The 19,149-nt window shown below is 44.1% G+C and overlaps 1 protein-coding gene across 2 annotated transcripts in view; it reads right to left on the minus strand.

The window, feature by feature from the left end:
• Positions 1-19,149, minus strand: part of vegfc (vascular endothelial growth factor c) — a 207,712-nt gene that overhangs the window by 40,657 nt on the left and 147,906 nt on the right. For both annotated transcript variants that reach the window (XM_067982522.1, XM_067982523.1), the window contains exon 4: positions 9,990-10,141. In XM_067982522.1, coding sequence (XP_067838623.1) covers positions 9,990-10,141 — 152 coding nt within the window. The remainder of the gene's footprint in view (positions 1-9,989; positions 10,142-19,149) is intronic.

Consider the following 19,149-nt stretch of genomic DNA (forward strand, 5'->3'; position numbering starts at 1 on the left):
TGAATATATGTGTTAGAGCCCCCGCAATCTCCTCCTTTGCCTCACACAGTAGCCTGGGATACATTTCGTCCGGGCCTGGGGATTTATCCATTTTTAGGCCTGCTAAAACCGCCAATACCTCCTCCCACTCGATGTTAATATGTTCGAGTATATCACAGTCCCCCTGTTGTATTTCTGTGTCTACGTCGTCCTTCTCCATAGTGAAAACAGATGCAAAAAATTCATTTAGAACCCCTCCTACATCTTCCGGCTCCACACACAGATTGCCATTTTCGTCCCTAATGGGCCCTATTTTTTCCCTAGTCTTCCTCTTACCCTTAATATACTTATAAAACATCTTAGGATTTTCCTTTATTTTGCTCGCCAGAGTTTTTTCATGGCCCCTCCTTGATCTCCTAATTTCCTTTTTAAGTATCCCCCTGCACTTTTTGTACTACTCTAGGGCTTCCTCCGTCCTTAGCCTTTTGTATCTGCCAAAAGCCCTCCTTTTTTTCCTAATCCATTCTCGTATATCCCCTGACATCCAAGGTTCCCTGGAGTTCTTGGAACCACCCTTGACCTTTACGGGAACATGTTGCCATTGTATGGTCTCAATCTCCCTTCTGAAAGACTCCCATTGCTCCGATGCGGATTTTCCTACAAGCAGCTGATCCCAGTCCATTTTGGCCAGATCCTGCCTTATCCTATTAAAATCGGCCTTCCCCCAATTTAGAACCTTTATTTCCGGCCCCTCCCTGTCCTTTTCCATGACCACCTTAAATCTCACTGAATTATGGTCACTGTCACCAAAGTGCTCACCTACTGGCACTTCTTCCACTTGGCCGGCCACATTCCCTAGAATTAGGTCCAGTACCGCCCCCTCTCTTGTCGGACTTTCTACATGCTGGCTCAAAAAGCTCTCCTGGATGCACGTTAAGAATTTTGTACCCTCTAAGCCTTTTACACTCTGAGTATCCCAGTTAATATTGGGGAAGTTGAAATCCCCCACTATTATTACCCTATTATTTGCACAATTTTCTGAGATTTGCCTACATATCTGTTCCTCTATCTCCCCCTGACTGTTTGGGGGTCTATAGTACACTCCCATCAAAGTGCTTGCCCCCTTTTTGTTTTTAAGCTCCACCCATATGGCCTCATTTGAGGAACCTGCTAATATATCATCCCTCCTTATGGCAGTAATTGATTCTTTAATTAATATTGCGACCCCCCCTCCTCTTATACCTCCCCCTCTGTCTCGCCTGAAGATTCTGTACCCCGGAATATTGAGCTGCCAGTCTTGCCCCTCCCTCAACCATATCTCTGTGACAGCAACAATGTCATACTCCCATGTGTTTATCAACACCTTCAGTTCATCCACCTTATTTGCAAGACTCCTTGCATTAAAATAGATGCCATCCAGCCTTGCTCTTACATATTTGCCCTGTCTTCCAAGCTGACTTGTTTTTTTCTCAATATTTGGCTGCACATCACCCCCTATTGTAGCTCCACTCTGTATCCCATCCCCCTGCCAAGTTAGTTTAAACCCCCCCCAACAGTGCTAGCAAACCTCCCTGCAAGGATATTTGTCCCGCTCTGGTTCAGATGCAACCCGTCCGACTTGTACAAGTCCCACCTTCCCCAGAAGCAGGCCCAGTGATCCAGGAAACTGAAACCCTCCCTCCTGCACCAACTCTTTAGCCACGCATTCATCTATTCTATCCTCCTATTTCTATACTCACTAGCCCGTGGCACTGGGAGTAATCCAGAGATTACAACCTTTGAGGTCCTGCTCTTTAATCTGCTACCTAGCTCCCTAAATTCTTGATGCAGGACCTCATCTCCCTTCCTACCTATGTCGTTGGTCCCAATGTGGACCACGACCTCTGCCTGCTCACCCTCCCCCTTGAGAATGCTCTGAAGCCGCTCAGTGACATCCATGACCCTGGCACCAGGGAGGCAACAAACCATCCTGGAGTCACGTTTACGGCCACAGAAACGCCTGTCTGTTCCCCTTACGATAGAATCCCCTACCACTATAGCTCTTCCACTCTTTTTCCTCCCAGCCTGTGCAGCAGAGCTACCCCTGGTGCCAGGAAGTTGGCTGCTGCTGCCTTCCCCTGATAAGTCATCCCCCTCAACAATATCCAAAGCAGTATATTTGTTTGAGAGGGGGACGGCCACAGAGGACCCCTGCACTGCCTGCCTGCTCCTCTTACTCTGCCTGGAGGTCACCCACTTACTTCCTGCCTGTACAACCTTTACCTGCGGTGTGACCATCTCACTAAACGTGCTGTCCACGACGTTTTCAGCATCGTGAATGCTCCATAATGAATTCATCCGCAGCTCCAGTGCCGCAATGCGGTTTGTCAGTAGCTGCAGCTGGATACATTTCCCGCACACATGGTCGTCAGGGACACCGGAAGGGTCCCTGATTTCCCACATAGAGCAGGAAGAGCATAACACGGGGCTGGGCTGTCCTGACATGACTTACCCTTTTACTAATTAATTCAAATTAAATGAATCCCACCAATTTCACTTCAATTAAAAGGTATACTCAAGGGCCCTTGCTGAACAGCAGTCCCCCACTACACAACAGAGACCCTAGAATCCACAAACTCTAACCTTAGACAAATTCAGCAGGAAAATACTCACCAACCAATCACTTACCTCTTCCTTGGTGACGTCCCACTTGGATTACTTTTTGCTTCTTATTTATCTTAGGTCCAGGAGTTAAGTCCCTGAAAACAAAATATAAAAACGAACCTACCCTTTAAATTCCCTCTACCCCCCAAAAGGTTAGAGGAGGTGGGAGGGTGGGCGTCACTACTAGTGTAGTGTCTCGGGTTTAGCAACCGCTCCACCTATATACGGGTACCAATGAATTGGCCCCGCCCCCTGCCTTTGAAAAAGCCCGCGAAGCTCCTTCCCCGCTGGGGAAAAAGACTCACGTAGGTCTCTCCTCGGTCCGCTCCCGCCTGTAGCTCCGCTCCGAGTACGGGTAAGCCCTCGAGCCTGGGCCTTTAGTAGTCTCCGAGTCCCGCGCTCTCTCCTAGGTCCGCTCCCGCCTGTAGCTCCACTCCGAGTGCGGGTAGGCCCTCAAGCCTGGGCCTTTAGTAGTCTCCGAGTCCCGTGCTCTCTCCTAGGTCCGCTCCCGCCTGTAGCTCCGCTCCGAGTGCGGGTAGGCCCTCGAGCCTGGGCCTTTAGTAGTCTCCGAGTCCCGCGCTCTCTCCTAGGTCCGCTCCCGCCTGTAGCTCCGCTCCGAGTGCTAGTTGGGAGCCTTGCCTGCCAGCGAGTCGCGTAACTGCAGGCGGGCTGCCCGCAATTTCCTGTACATTTGTTTGTTCTGTCGGCAGCCAGTGCTCCATGTTGGCAGTCCAAACTTGGAAAATGGACCCTTAAAACATGATGGTGGTAATTTTGACTTGGTGCAATAGTGTAAAATGGGCAATATTGGCTTGGCCACTCTTTAAACATTTTCTGATTTTCCTGTCCATTGAAGTCAACGGAAAGGACAATCGGGGAAACGTATTTAACGGGCGGCCGAGCACATATCGCCCGTTTTACACGAACGCAAGAAGTCAAAATTACCCCCAAAGACTCTGAAGAGCGGGGGGCTCTTTCTGTCTCGCACTGTAACTTCAACGGATCATTCGGAATTCCAGGGCCAATTTTTTTGCAGCTTGCAGAAACGCTGTCCAGAGCATGAGTACACTTAAATATTCATTAATCAGTAAATCTCTGTCTTTTATTAGGGTTGTTGTTGTAAAGTTTTGACCAAAAAGTGCGTTTCAGTGTTAGCACCACGTGACAGTCATATGAGCATGACTAAGAAACCCAGGAGACGTTTAAATTCACACCAGCTATGAAGATAGGTTGCACTGTTGTGACTTCGGCCTCAATGTACCTTTACATTATTCACAGAGCACGATATTGTATTAGGAACTACTCAGATTTGTTAATCTTGCTCCAATTTCCTGGCAGGCAGCTCTTTGTGTATAGTATTTTAATATTGAGGTTTGGATTTGAATTACACTCTGTTAACATCAAATTTATTGGATAAACCAAAGCCCACTGCTAACTCAGCATGGTGCTGACAAATAGCCCGCACAGAGCTGGAGTTTTCTTTACAACACTGTCCAAGGCAAACAAAGCAGTATGAGTTTCGGTTTATACATAAGGAAACAGAGGAAGGCTGGCAATAATCATTTTAAGCGTCCATGAATACTTAAAATTGTGATATCTCAAACCCCAAAACAATGACAGTAGTTTAGTGACTGCACTAACATTGCTGTGAATAATTATTGATACCTGCTTACTGCCGATATTTTTATTTTAGCATAATAGTTAACTCCAAATATATTTCTCACATGAGCTTGGGTACCAATCTCCTTTCTCTAAGGCATCCAAGTTTGAAGGCATTAACTCACGCTGGCTCAAGATTCCACTGGTGCCAGCACTCTCGGGCACTCAATTTCAAGGGAGCATTATTAATATGTGACCAGTAAGCTATTTGACCAAGATGTAGCACAGCTGAGTCAGATCATGTCTTTACCTGATTCCACGTGCCCATTTGCCAGCTGATATCACTGATCAGCCCTAGTTCAGGGGTGCTGAGGCCAACTAATGCACACTAACTTAGACCAGCTAATTGAGCATAGACGAGGGATCGAATCTGGCTCTTTCCTGGTCTGTATGGCCCTGTATCACAATCGGTGCTGAATCTACCCACTTAGTCATCAGAGGGGGTTGAGTTTTTACACTTTTCAGGTACGTTGACCTTATTTGGGAACATGGGCCTTGAACACACTTTTGTAGGGGAGGGTCCAAAGACTTAGTGACACAGACGCTGAGTGAAGCAACAACAGTAACTCTAGCTAGGATTTTCCAACATGAGTCATCTGACTGAAAGTATGGCATGCTAAGCAAATTCTAACTGAGGGTAACAGCAGCCTTTTGTGTTTGAAAGTGGACCCAGCTCACAATCTCTGTAGCATCCCTGGCTAATAGTAGAAAAACTTTGCTTACAACACCTGAGAATTTACAGCACAGAAACAGGCCATTCGGTCCAACTGGTCTATGCTGGTATTTATGCTCCATATGAGCCTCCTTCCTCCCTACTTCATCTAAGCCCATCAACATAACCTTCAATTCCTTTCTCCCTCATGTACTTAGCCAACTTCCCCTTAAATGCATCCATACTAGTCGTGTCAACTACTCCATGTGGTAGCAAGTTTCACATTTTAACCACTCTCTGGGTAAAGAAGTATTTCCTGAATTCTTTATTGGATTTATTAGTGACTATCTTATTTTTAATGCTGCCTGGTATGAGGAAATACAAATCAGAAGAAAACTTGGGACTGTTTTTGCTAGAACAGAGAAGATTATAGGGTGATTTGATTGAGGTGTTTAAAATTATGAAGGGATGGGACAGAGTAAATAAAAACAACAACTTGCATTTATATAGTGCCGTTAAAGTAGTAAAATGTCCCAAGATGCTTCACAGGAGCATTTTCATATGAAATTTGATATCGAGCACATAAGGAGATATTAGGATAGATGATCAATAGCTTGGTCAAAGAGGTAGGTTTTAAGGAGCGTCTTAAAGGAGGAGAGAGAGGTGGAGAGGCAAAGAGGTTTAGGATGGGAGTTCCAGAGCTTAGGGCCTAGGCAGCTGAAGGCACAGCCGCCAATGCGCGAGAGGTCAGAATTGGAGGAGCGCAGAGATCTCGGAGGGTTGTAGGGCTGGTGGAGGTTACAGAGATAGGGAGGGGTGAAGCCATGGAGGGATTTGAAAACAAGGATGAGAATTTTAAAATCGAGATACTCCCGGATCGGGAGCCAATAAGGTCAGCGAGCACAGGGGTGATGGGTGAACAGGACTTGGTGTGATTTAGGATATGGGCAGCAGAGTTTTGGAAGAGCTCAAGTTTATGGAGGGTGGAAGATGGGGGCCAGCAAGGAGAGCATTGGAATAGTCAAGTTTAGAGTTAACAAAAGCATGGATGAGGGTTTCAGAAACAGATGTGCTGAGGCAGGTGCGGAGATGGGCGATGTTACAGAGGTGGAAGTAGGTGGCCTTGCTGATGGAGCGGATATGTGGTCGGAAGCTCATCTCAGGGTCAAATCGGATGCCAAATTTGCGAACGGTCTGGTTCAGCCTCTGACAGTGGCCAGGGAGAGGGATGGAGTCAGTGACTAGGGAATGGAGTTTGTGGCGGGGACCAAAGACAATGCCTTCAGTCTTCCCAATATTTAGTTGGAGGAAATTTTTGCTCATCCAGTAATGGATGTCGGACAAGCAATGTGAGAAATGAAAGACAGTGGAGAGGTCGAGAGATGTGGTGGTGAGGTAGAGCTGGGTGTCGTCAGCATACACATGGAACCTGACGTTGTGTGTTCGGATGATGTCGCTGAGGGGCAGAATGTAGATGTGAAATAGGAGGGGGCCGAGGATAGATCCTTGAGGGACTCCAAAGGCAACGGTGTAGGAACGGGAAGAGAAGCCATTGCAGGTGATTCTCTGGCAGATGGTTTCCTGTTATTGAAGAGTCTAGAACAAGAGGACATAGATATAAGATTAAATGTAAGAGATTTAGGACAGAGAGCAGGGGAAACATTTTACACAGAGTTTGTGAGGCTATGGAATGCATTACCATAGTTAGTGATTGAAGGAGATACCATGGTAACATTCAAGAAAAGGTTAGATAGGTGGTTGAAGGGAAGGGGAATAAAAGAATCATAGTATCCTAAGATACAGCACAGGAGGTCATTCGGCCCATCGTGCCCGTACCAGCACTTTGGTTAGAGCTATCCATCCTATCTCCCCTGCTCTTTCCCCATAGCCCTGTAAATTTTTTCCTTTCAAGTATTTATCCAATTCCCTTTTGAAAGTTATTATTGAATCTGCATCCACCACCCTTTCAGGCAGTGCATTCCAGATCATAACAACTTGCTGCATAAAAAAATGTTTCCTCATGTCGTGTCTGGTTCTTTTGCCTATCTGTGTCCTCTGGTTACCGACCCTTCTACCACTGGAAACAGTTTCCCCTTATTTACTCTGTCAAAACCATTCATGATTTTGAACACCTCTATCAAATCAAATATGGGAACAGAGTTGGCCCATGGGATTACTGCTCATGTGGAGGATAAACACCAACATGAACAGGTTGAGATGAACAGCCTGTTTCCATGTTGTAAGTTCTATGCAAATTGTGCTGTGTGCTATTAGCATATGAATGCATTAACATGTCGAAATGAAATTCCACTTCCACTCTTAACAAAAGCGATAACCTAGTTAACAATAAATGGTGTGGAGATGCCGGTGATGGACTGGGGTTGACAAATGTAAAGAATCTTACAACACCAGGTTATAGTCCAACAATTTTATTTTCAAATAAAATTGTTGGACGATAACCTGGTGTTGTAAGATTCTTTACAACAATAAATGGGTTAACATCTCTAAAATTGCAGAGAAAGGAAGTTTGTTTGAAAGTGTTACAAATTCATGTGCAAATATCACAGCGAGATTTCACCCCGCTGGTTTTCTCTTTGTTTCTCCCCTATAACTAGTGTCTGGAAATAACTCCTTTGATGAATAAAGGATTCATTATTTATTTGATTTTATTCCACATTACAGCACTCTACATGTGAAAGCTCTACATGATAAAGCACAGGCACGAATGGCCTCACTATAGTGACATCACTATTCCCAGCCCTAATGGAGATGATTGGGTAATTCCCCCGTCAATCATACCTGGAGACCGCACTGCTGTAAGTGAATGGGATTGATTATACGCACATAATTTGTATGTAACTATCCTCCAGTCAGTGTATTTTGCTGGAGAAATCATTGCTATTATCGAGAGAAGTTGCTGCAGTTTTGGTCATAAGTTCTGAGCACTGCAGTTCGTAGAGACTCTTTTTAAATAGATTCTGTAAATAGACATTGTTTGCTGTAAAATACACCGTTTGCTGTGAGTCCTGCCGTAAGTCCCGCCCCGCCTCCAACTCATTAGCTGACACATCGCAACTCATTGCCTGACACAGTGGTGTCAATACTCCGCAATATCATATTATGATCGTCAAACAGAAAATACATTCTGTAATTCTACAAAATGGCTGAAGTGTCCCTGTAATTATCAACCAAGATATATATGTGTCATCAACATGTGACAAAAGTTTTAGAAGTATTGAATAGTCTTAGTTATAACTTTACTGTTATATGAAAAAACAATTGCAGAATAAATGAAATACAGTTATACATTTCTGCACGGTGCAATTCACGAAGGTATTGGAAGGACTAACTTTTTACTAGAAGTCCCCATGGCATTGCTTGCAAGCAGTTAGGAACTGGAGTGCAGTTTTTTTAAGTCTACCCTAGTGTTGCTGTAGCCCAAACTTGACGGCAGTTCACTTATTGCTGTAATGCAGCAAATTAACTGCTGCATTATATCACATGACTGACTTGAGGTAAAAACATTTTACACCTTACTGTGACTGAAAAATGCAAGCCTCACTTGTCCAGCACATCACAAGTCTTACTTACGATACAAGAAACTTTGATTTATTCTTCCCTTCCCCAAATCTCTTATTCTCAGTTATTTACATTATAAAATATTTATAATTTTCCCCTGCCCCCTGTGGTTGATTGATGTGTGATGTCAGTTGTTATGGTGCACTCTGGGTATTGTAGTGCCACAGCAACAGCGGGAAGACTACTACAACAGCAACCTGCATTTATATAGCACCTTTAATAGAGTTAAAAAAGGCCGATGGGCCTTTTCAGTTCAGGATTGGATCTGGGCATGAGTAGGACGAGGTGACAGAAGGTAGGTTTTAAGGAGGCTTTTGAAGGCGGGGAACTATGAAGAACAAAATAATTATCTGAGCAAATCGGTTATGCAGTAGTTTCTGATTAGTGAATGGTCGCTTGGAAAAAAAACGGAGGGGTTTGATTGTTTGGTTTTCTCTAGTTACTCATTTCTCATTGGTACATTTTGTTACTTTTTGATTCGTTCATTTAGTCAATTGGTTAATTGGTAACCTGACAGATTACCAATACCTGACAAGTGGTCATTTGCACCAATCACAATTTTCTGCCCAATGGATTTGAAGGGGCGAAGCCCTGAGATGTGATACTTTTGAGGTGCAATGCCTCTGAGGCCACACTTTCAGATGTGGTGATGGGACAGTCATTCCCCAGGTGCAAGCCTTTTAATTATATCGATATTGACTCCACAATTATTATTTTATTTCAGATTTCCAGCACCCGCAGTGTTTTGTTTTTGATTTAGTGTTTAATTCACGGCCACTTCTCTTCCAGGAATGCCCCAACTTGAAGAAGTTCTGCTCTTCTATCCAACGGGATTTCCGTTCATCTCTTTTATCTTGTTCACCTTCATTACTTTCTGTTCCCCTTCTCGTGTTTGATCAGGTTTCTTCTAAAACTCGCTTTCGCAGCCACATCTCTTTCTTCAGCAACTGTCTCAGCTCCGACTTATTCCACGTGGTTTCACCCTATCACAGACCTACCCTTTTGTTCTTTCCTCCCCTCTACCCCCCCCCCCTTTCCCTGGCTCTGTACTTGCTCAAGAATTTTAACTCTTAACATCGTCCAGTCCTGACGATAGGTTTTCGACCTGAAACGTTAACTCTGTTTCTTTCCCTACAGATGCTGCCTCACTTGCTTAGCTTCTCCAGCATTTTCTGTTTTTATTCCACAATTATTATGAACCACCTCACTATACAGCACTGCTGGTTTTGTGCAGAAAAAAGTACTGTTACCTCCAGTACATAGATTGGATTTACCTCAGGTTTAAACAAAAGAGCCCAATTTTCCAAGTCCCAGGGAGTGGTGAAGTCCCTTGCCCGTCAGTAATGCGTGTTTAAAAATTGTGAGCAACGTGCCCACGGTTTTCTGACATGGACTGGCTGTGAGCAAGGGACTGCGCTGCAGTGTCAGACTTGGAAAATGTAACCCGAGTTACGTTAATAGCCGCAGTTGCACTTACTCTGACAAGGACGCAGGTATAGAGCGTCTGATGATGGAGTGGACCTGCCTGAAGAAATCCAGCTTTGACATACATCTGCAGCCAGTGTGATTTGCAACGCTGATTGTTATGGGTTTTGGTCCCTGGGAAATTGGCACTGTAATCTCAAACAGCTAGGAAACAAAAGGAGATTAAAAATGAATAAATAAATGTAAAACAAACAAGTGAATAAAACATGTCGACGATCATTCCCATTTACCCTACCAACCTGTACACTATTATTGAATTCAGTAAATAGGCCATAATTATCATTATGTATAATTAACTTGGTAATTATTTCCTTCTGATGCTTTTACATGCACACATTGGATATGCAAGTGAAAAAGTAGAGTTCACAATAAGAAAACTGAAATCTCCATGGCAAATATTTACAATAAAATGTATCAATATCTCCATAAACTTGAATTCAACCAAAACTGCTGCCATATCCTAACTCATCACCCTGGTGCTCACTGACCTACATTAGTTCCCAGTCCACCAACACCTCAATTTTAAAATTCTCATCGTCGTGTTCAAATCCCTCCACAGCCTCAGCCCTCCCGATCTTTGTAACGTCCTCCGGGAACTCTGCATTACTCCAATTCTGGCGTCTTGTGCATCGTCCACTTCCTTCGCCCCGCCATTAGCGGACATGCCTTCCGCCGTCTAGGCCCCAAGCTCTGGAATTTCCTCCCTAAATCTCTCCGCTTCTCCATCTTTCTCTCCTCTTTTAAGACACTCCTTAAAACTTACCTCTTTGACCAAGCTTTTGGTCACCTGTCCTAATCTCTCCTCCAGCTCGGAGTCAACGTTTGTCTGATAACATTCCTGTGAAGTGCCTTGGGACATTTTACTGTTAAAGGCACAATATAAATGCAAGTTGTTGTTTTATAGGTTCACTATTTTGTTCACAAGTCAGCAGCAACTCCATGATAGTACACACTCATTTTTGATAATGATGGCCAGTTTTAGGTTGGGAGAGTATAGTAGTTAGAAAATTAGTGGATAGTTAGGGAGATACATCATGGGATGGGCTATGTCTCAGCAGTCAATTGGGGGAAGGGAAGTGAAGCAGGATGGTTAACTGACTAAGAAGGTTTCAGTACATCCAAGGTTAGCAAAGGATAAGCTTCCCCACTGTGATGTTCTGTGTAATTGGTAACATATTTTGGAATCTGATCCTCATTTTGGGCAAGTTACATTTGGCCGAGGTGAATGGATGTGAATCCTGCATGGACTTGGATGGGGAAATGTAATAGTCTAAGAGATACATGTTGAAAATCTCCATCTCTGATGAGTATTAAAAGTTTTTACTAAAATGAACCTGGGTAACCTTACTCAAACTTCTACAGAACACACGTTCATAACCCTAAAAGTCCTTGCTTACTAGCACAGTTTTCTCAATTTCAATCACAGAAACTAAAAAAGGTAGATGGGATGGACAAAGAAAATGCCATTTGAATATAATTACAGCTGCTCACCTGCTATTGGGGTCAACCCCACGTTATAAGGGAAAATGCACTGCATTTGATCTGTGCTACACTTACGCAGGAATTACTGAAGCTAGTATGGTTCAAAGAAGATAAAGGTCCAATTCACGCACAAAGAATTGAAAAACAAGACCAAAGACAATACCTTCAGAGTCACGACTTGCTATTTATCTATATATTGTATTAAAACTCCGTGCGCCCGGGTCCAATTATCCCCACACTCTAACCCCACTTAATCTTAAGACTACACTTAGTCTCTTGACTCCCTGTGTGCATTCGGGGGCTCTGTAGGTAACACCTCTCTGTCTGAACACGGTGATTGCCTTGGCAACGGGCAGTTGCAAAGACTGTCTGTAATCACCATGTATTGTTCTGTGATTTATAAATGCGTAGGCTTCGAGGAGTTCCTGACATTTACCTGAGGAAGCAGGAAGCCTCCGAAAGCTTGTAAATTTCAAATAAAATCGTTGGACTATAACTTGGTGTTGTAAAATTGTTTACAATTGTCAACCCCAGTCCATCACCGGCATCTCCACAGTATAGTATAATGATTGGGGAACAGATAGGGTGGGTAGAGAGAAACTATTTCCGCTGGTTGGGGATTCTAGGAGTAGGGGGGGACAGTCTAAAAATTAGAGCCAGACCTTTCAGGAGTGAGATTAGAAAACATTTCTACACACAAAGGGTGGTAGAAGTTTGGAACTCTCTTCCGCAAATGGCAATTGATGCTAGCTCAATTGCTAAATTTAAATCTGAGATAGATAGCTTTTTGGCAACCAAAGATATTAAGGGATATGGGCCAAAGGCAGGTATATGGAATTAGATCACAGATCAGCCATGATCTTATCAAATGGCTGAGCAGGCTCGAGGGGCTGAATGGCCTACTCCTGTTCCTATATTCCTATGATTGTAGTTCAAGAACTCCCCCTAAACCCGAAAGATGGCTAGCTAGTGATGGGACAGGTCTGACGGACCAGCTGGTCTTATCCTGTCTTTTTCCGTATGTTTGTAATCAATTGTAACATTCCATGTGCAGCAAACTCCTAATATAAATGGAGTAGAAAGTTTTAGAAATTTAGCTGTTGGGGTTCTAATTATTTAATCATCCACACAGTGCGCGTTACAGAACTTTATTGTTGGAAAAATAACTTTAGAACATTCGTAAAACAGAATAAATCCTCTTCTAGAACAAATCATGTTGAGTACATTTGAATATGCTTCCCCTCTAGCATATACACTGTCCTATCTGGTTAGTTAACTGAAACACTCTGTCACCAATGCTCCCTCCCCAAAAAGCACCAAGATAAATATATGTTATCATGTGTGTCTTATAACTGTAAATCAGAGCTAGATTTTCTTCTTATGTTGTGCCAAAACATAATTTATGACTTTATTAAATTGATGATAACTCACCCATTCCTGCTGCAGTATTAACATGTTCTTACAACGAAATATTCAGCCACTTAACAGTCAGAAACAAGCATAATCAGTACATTTTTCTAAAGCTGGGTTAAGACAAGTCAACAGAAAATGATTTGTTGGTTTGAGTCAAGTATATGTCAATTTGTGGGTATAGAAAATTATCAGACCAACAATCATCGAATAGTACAAAGAAATGAGTACAAATCTAGGTATCAAGGCTAGGCAGTTTGATATTTATTAAGCCAAAACATTCTACTGCTACATCAGAGATTTTTTTCCAATATACACCCAGCAATGGTGTTCAACTAAATGTTGATTTTGCCATTAAGCTAAAGATCAAACTTATTGGTTTGGATTTGGCTCAGCTTAACAGAATGCATTGCTGTGCCAATTTTCCATTTCAGAGTTTATTTTTGTTAGATTGGCTAGTAAAGTTTTATTGAATATAAAGTCTCCAAGAAGAAGATAACGCAATTTGATTCTGATAAACAGTCCACTGCATTTATGTCTGTATCCCTTTTAAGGTATCCTGTCCTGCTAAGGGTATTATATCAAGAGGTCCTATCTTTTGTCTGTAGTTCTGATCCCAGTTTTCACCATTGCATATGCTACTGTGCATTTCTGACTACCTCTGTAAAGGAAAAGTTATTCTAAGGAAAACACTTAAGATACTATTTTCGCCCTGTACATTTTATTAATTTTGTAAATGATAAAATCTTTTGGAGGAATTGAGTAGCTCAGGGGTTTAAGCACACTTCTGTTGCACCTGGGACCCGAGTTGAAATCTAGCCTACACATTTTTAAAGCCCTTTCAGTTGTAAGCAACCTAAATGAAATAAGTTTGGCCAGTTCCAACTCAGTGCTTAACTGGCACAGGTCCACAGCACAAGCTTAGTCACAAACTGGTAATGTCAGAGAGAGTGGCTAGAAGATTGGCTGGTGTGGGAATGAAAAGTATTGCACAGGTACTCTTCTGAGGCTGGGACAAAACACAGGGAGTTTTGTCCTGTATGGATATGTAATTGAAAAGGAAAAATTTGCAGGGCTATGAGGAAAGAGCAGGGGAGTGGGACTAATTGGGTAGCTCTTTCAGACAGCCAGCACAGGCACGATGAGCCGAATGGCCCCCTTCCGTGCTGTATTATTCTATGATCTGGCCATGGTTGACTGATTTGCAAGTGCTTGATGCAGACACTGATTAACAAAGAGTGGGAAAAGCGTTCAGTTCTGTAGCACTGACATCCCCTCAACTTAATCAGCAAAATGTTTAAACATTCTTTGCATTATAACTACTTCTGTACAGAATATCCTTCCTCTTTAATCTATCCTAAATGTCCCATTATTGTAAAGAGCTTATTTAATATTTGTATATTCCTTTTAATTGTACACAAAATTGCGGTGGAAATTATATTGTGCATTACTTGGTATCATCCCATCCAGAGACTGGGGACAGGAACCGTTAGGGTCGAGGGTGGATACAGTAGATGTTGAGGGGGGGGGGGGGCGGGTGGCGATATGGTGCAGTCCTGCCACAAAGCTAAGGCTAGGCCCTAGGTCAGTGTTGAGATGTGGGTGAAGCAAGTTGAAGGCAGGGATGCTGAGGAAGGCCACGGATCAGGCTGAAGCCAAGCCCCAGATCCAGGTCTGGTGACGGGGGAGGCCAGTGGTTGGGCTGGGACCAGGAAGGCTAGGCTGAGACTTGGTCCGGGTGCAGGCATCATTAAGCGTGGAATCAAACATAGCCGGTGGATGACAAGAACAGTGTCAGCAATGACCTATGAGAAGGCAGAGACCGGCGAGCAATGAAAAGAAGTTATTGGGACTAATTGATGGTCACATGGTTCCCAAGAACCAATCAGATTGCTAAATGATGTGGAGATGCCGGTGATGGACTGGGGTTGACAATTGTAAACAATTTTACAACACCAAGTTATAGTCCAGCAATTTTATTTTAAATTCACAAGCTTTCGGAGGCTTCCTCCTTCGTCAGGTGAACGATGTGAAAAAATCGTTTCACATCGTTCACCTGACGAAGGAGGAAGCCTCCGAAAGCTTGTGAATTTAAAATAAAATTGCTGGACTATAACTTGGTGTTGTAAAATTGTTTACAGATTGCTAAAGACAGAGGAAGCCAAACAGACGAACACTCCTTTTTTTAACAAAAGCAAAATACTGTGGATGCTGGAAATCTGAAGTAAAAACAGAAAATGCTGGCAAAGCTCAGCAAGTGAGGCAGCGTCTGTGGAGAAAGAAACAGAGTTAACTTTTCAGGTCAAAGACCTTTCGTCAGAACTTCTGATGAAAAGTCTTTGGCCTGAAACTCTAACTTTGTTTCTTTCTCCACAGACGCTGCCTCACTTGCTGAGCTTTGCCAGCATTTTCTGTTTTTATTTCTTCTTTTTTAACAATATGTAAGTAGATAGATTTAGCCAGTGCACTGCTTAAAATGATCTTTGGTAACATCATTGGTTATTTAGCTTCTAATTTTCAGCACATACTGTGCACACCGTAGCTCACTGAGGAAAGCTTTAAAGAAAAAGGTCAGTGCCCATGGCAGTATTTTTACTGTAAAGTACTTCATCTGTGTTGCTAACTTTCCTGTTTTTGTTAAGGATTTATTGATTCATGGGGCTAGCAGGGGAAGACAGAGAAAAACACTCCCTCTCCCCATATCCTAGTTAGTTCTGTGTATTAAAACAATAGAAACACACTAAATCAACAACATTGCAAATGTTGGCAAATGCTGATTCAGTGATCAGTAAAAAGTTGCTTTTAAAGTCTCCCACCTTATTGGGGGAATAATACTTTCAGTCACCCCCTCGGGAGGCACCAGCAGTTTTTAAAATTCAGTACCAGCTATACAGGAAGTGTGGCCAATGTGCCCGCCAGCCATTGGCAGATGGTCAAGAATGGGGAACTAGATTTTGGAGAATTCCTCCTGATTCAGCCTGTGCGTGCATGATTTTATTTGGACACACAACGCTTCGACCCGCACTGTCGAACAGTCGGGGTATGGGAGAGGTCTGCCTGCTGCCACCTCAGTAGGGGGCAATGCCCGCTGTTCTATTGTGGTCAAGTAATTCGCTGTCTACGTTTCTGTGGATGCCATTAGGAGTTTATTTTAAGGGCATCCAAAGGGTGATGTTGAACTTTTTCTCCTTTAATTTCCTTTCCAATTGATCACAGCAGAGTTTTCTCAAATGTGCAATAATGTAGAGATATTTTCAGCCTTATTGACATATTACATAGAATATACAGCACAAAAACAGGCCATTTGGCCCAAATGGTCTCCTCCCAGCCCTCTTGATCTAACTCTATCCTTCTATTTCTTTCTCCCTCGTGTGTTGATCTAGCTTTCCCTTTAATGCATCTATGCTATTTGCCTCAACTACTCCTTATGGTAGCGAGTTCCATATTCTAACCACTCTTTGGGTAAAGAAGTTTCTCCTGAATTCCCTATTGGATTAATTAGTGACTATCCTATATTTATGACCCCTAGTTTTGGACTCCCCACAAGTTTAACATTTTTTAAAAAATTATAAAAAATATGTAATTGCATGCATCACCAACATAAAATGAGAGGGTATGTTTCTCATAAATAGGACAAAGTGAGTTCTATAAAATATGTTCTGCTGACAAGTCTGGAATTCCACTGTACAACCTGCGCTTACATAACTAACATGCTGCTGTTGTTGCCGACCGTTTTATGCTTCACTCAGGGTACTTTAATAATCAGGATATGCTGGGGTTGATAAATAGAGTTCATTGTAATTTTAAGTGTGACACAGGCTTCCTTTCAGACAGTGATCAAATGTAGACAAGCTAGACAGACTTGAGAACTGACAGCTTTCACTGGACGCATTTGGCTGCCTCACTCTACTTTCACGTGGGAAAGTTATATTGCAGAGGAAATGTTTCATTCTGATTCACTCCAATCAGTTAATAATTAATAAATCTTGCCAATTTGTTTTTCTGAAACCAAAACTGTGCTATCTTTATATGATTGGGGTTCTCAAAATCATTTTTGCTTTTAACTGAAGGGCTTTTAACTTCCAGGGTTTCGCCGCCTCAACAGAGCATTTCTGTTTCTGACAGGACCGGTTTCCGTAGCACAGTAATGATTTTGATTTCTTCTGCACAGAATCTTGCACTGCAGCAAAAAGGAGGATCTTTAGGTGTTCTTAAACTGCCGAGTTCCCTCTGTTGCTGTTAAGAGAGAGTGATCTCTATGTGTCAATCTCCTCCTTTCACTTTTCAGTCAGGTGCCAATCACACAGGACCGTGACACGTGCACAATGATTTTCTTAACCAAGTATAAACACAAGGGGGTCGATTTTCGGATGGCCGAGCGGGTACGTTCGTGCGGGGGTGGGCTGCTAAAATTCGGGATTCCCGGGGCGGGTCCGGAGCCCGGCTCCAACCCGCCCACTTCCGGGTTCCCCAGTGACGCGCTTAGATGCGCCCGCAGCCCCCGCATGGGGGACTCCCACCGGCAATTAAAGCCAGCGGGATCCCACTTAAATCAATTATTTAGATAGTTCAGGCCGTTTGCAGACCTGATTGGGAGGATATTTTAGGAGGGGTGGGATTTTCATATCAACTGAGCATGTTTCCCGTACTGGGGGAAACACTCCCAGTTGAAACAGACGTGTTGCAGCCACCAGCCTGTGGAAGCTGCAAAGGTCCATTTGACAGGTGGGGGGGGGGGGGGGTGGGGGGAGACCCTCACTCATTGCAGGAGGCCACTCTGTTACTTTGCACAAAGTTTGGCCTCCACCACCCTCCTCCCAACACTAAAATTCACAAACTTGCAACCTCAACCCCGGTATGCAGACACATTTACCTATCTTGCGTACCCCCTCAAACGTACATCTTGTGGATGGGGGCCGCCATAGCTGCAGTCATGACCTCATCGGAGGTTGAACAGCATCACCAGCCTCACCGGCCTCGCTGTCCACCTCTGACACGTGGAGCTCCACAACACAGTGCTGTGACACATCCACTGCACAGCAGGAGAGAGGGCAACAGCAGAGAGAGATGCGTCGCAGAAGGCACTACCCTCACCACAGGGTCTACAGACCGAGGCTCAGCTTCCTGGACCTCTCTGAGCAGCAGTGCACACGGAGGCTCAGAGTCACTCGACATGTAGTCGTACACATCTGCAGCCTCCTTGATGCCGAGCTGCTCCCGGCTGGCCCGAGCACCATCTTCTTACCTGTAGCTGTCAAAGTCACCACTGCCCTCAACAACTTCTCCTCCGGATCCTTCCAGGGTGCCACTGGGGACATCGCCGACGTCTCTCAGTCATTTGCACAAAAGAGTCCTGCAAATACACCTACACCCACTCTGCAGTGACACAATGGGTGGCATCAGGTGTGGAACTTCATGGTGATCCTCAGGAAAGGGAATTATTGCACAAACCAGATAAGATTTGCAAAGACATGGCAGTAGTGGTGATAACAAATTTTAATGTGCTCGGCAAAACAAACGAAACTAAATGAAAAACATAACATTCCATCATACACCCTTGTGCATCCCCTTTGTGCTCACAAAACCTTAGCCTTACGTTTACGGGAACCCCTACGTGGTGCTACCCCTGTGGCTTCAGCAGAGGTAATGGCAGGTTACTCTTGTCCATGCCCTGACCGATGAGATGCTTTGCGCGGACACCCTCTGGGTTTCGGTGCCCGTGAGGGCCCCTCCAAAGACTGCTCGACCTGCACCTGTGCAGGGGCAGACTCGGCCACCTGGAGAGGAGGCAGCATTGCGGGTACTGGTTGAGAGGGGGGGCAACGGGTAAGAAGTGGGAGCGCTTTGAGTGGCGTCCCCACTTCCATGTCCCCTTTCACCATTATCCCTCTCCTGGGCCAGGCCCACATCACTCCTTCCACCCTGCTGGACGGCAGTTTGGAGGACTTGTGTGAAGCCTTGGAAGGCCAATTGTAATGTATCTGTCAGCCTGTTTAAGGCGGCAGAATGTTGCTCACTCTGAATCCGAACGGCCATTGTCAGGGCCTGAATGGACTCACTGTTGAGCCGTGCTTGAAGCTCGATGGAGGCTAGACTTTCCTCCATCGCAGACATTCCCGCACCTACCCGCGACACTATCTCAAGAGATGCCTTCACGTACCTGTGACAGTATTCCACTCATGCAGGAGTTGGACTCCTCCATCCTCTGCGTGATTGTGGAGAGTGCGTGTGGCAACTGTTCCAGTATCTCCGCAATGTGC

This window comes from Heptranchias perlo, chromosome 4 (genome assembly GCF_035084215.1).
Source record: "Heptranchias perlo isolate sHepPer1 chromosome 4, sHepPer1.hap1, whole genome shotgun sequence".
Classification (NCBI taxonomy): domain Eukaryota; kingdom Metazoa; phylum Chordata; class Chondrichthyes; order Hexanchiformes; family Hexanchidae; genus Heptranchias; species Heptranchias perlo.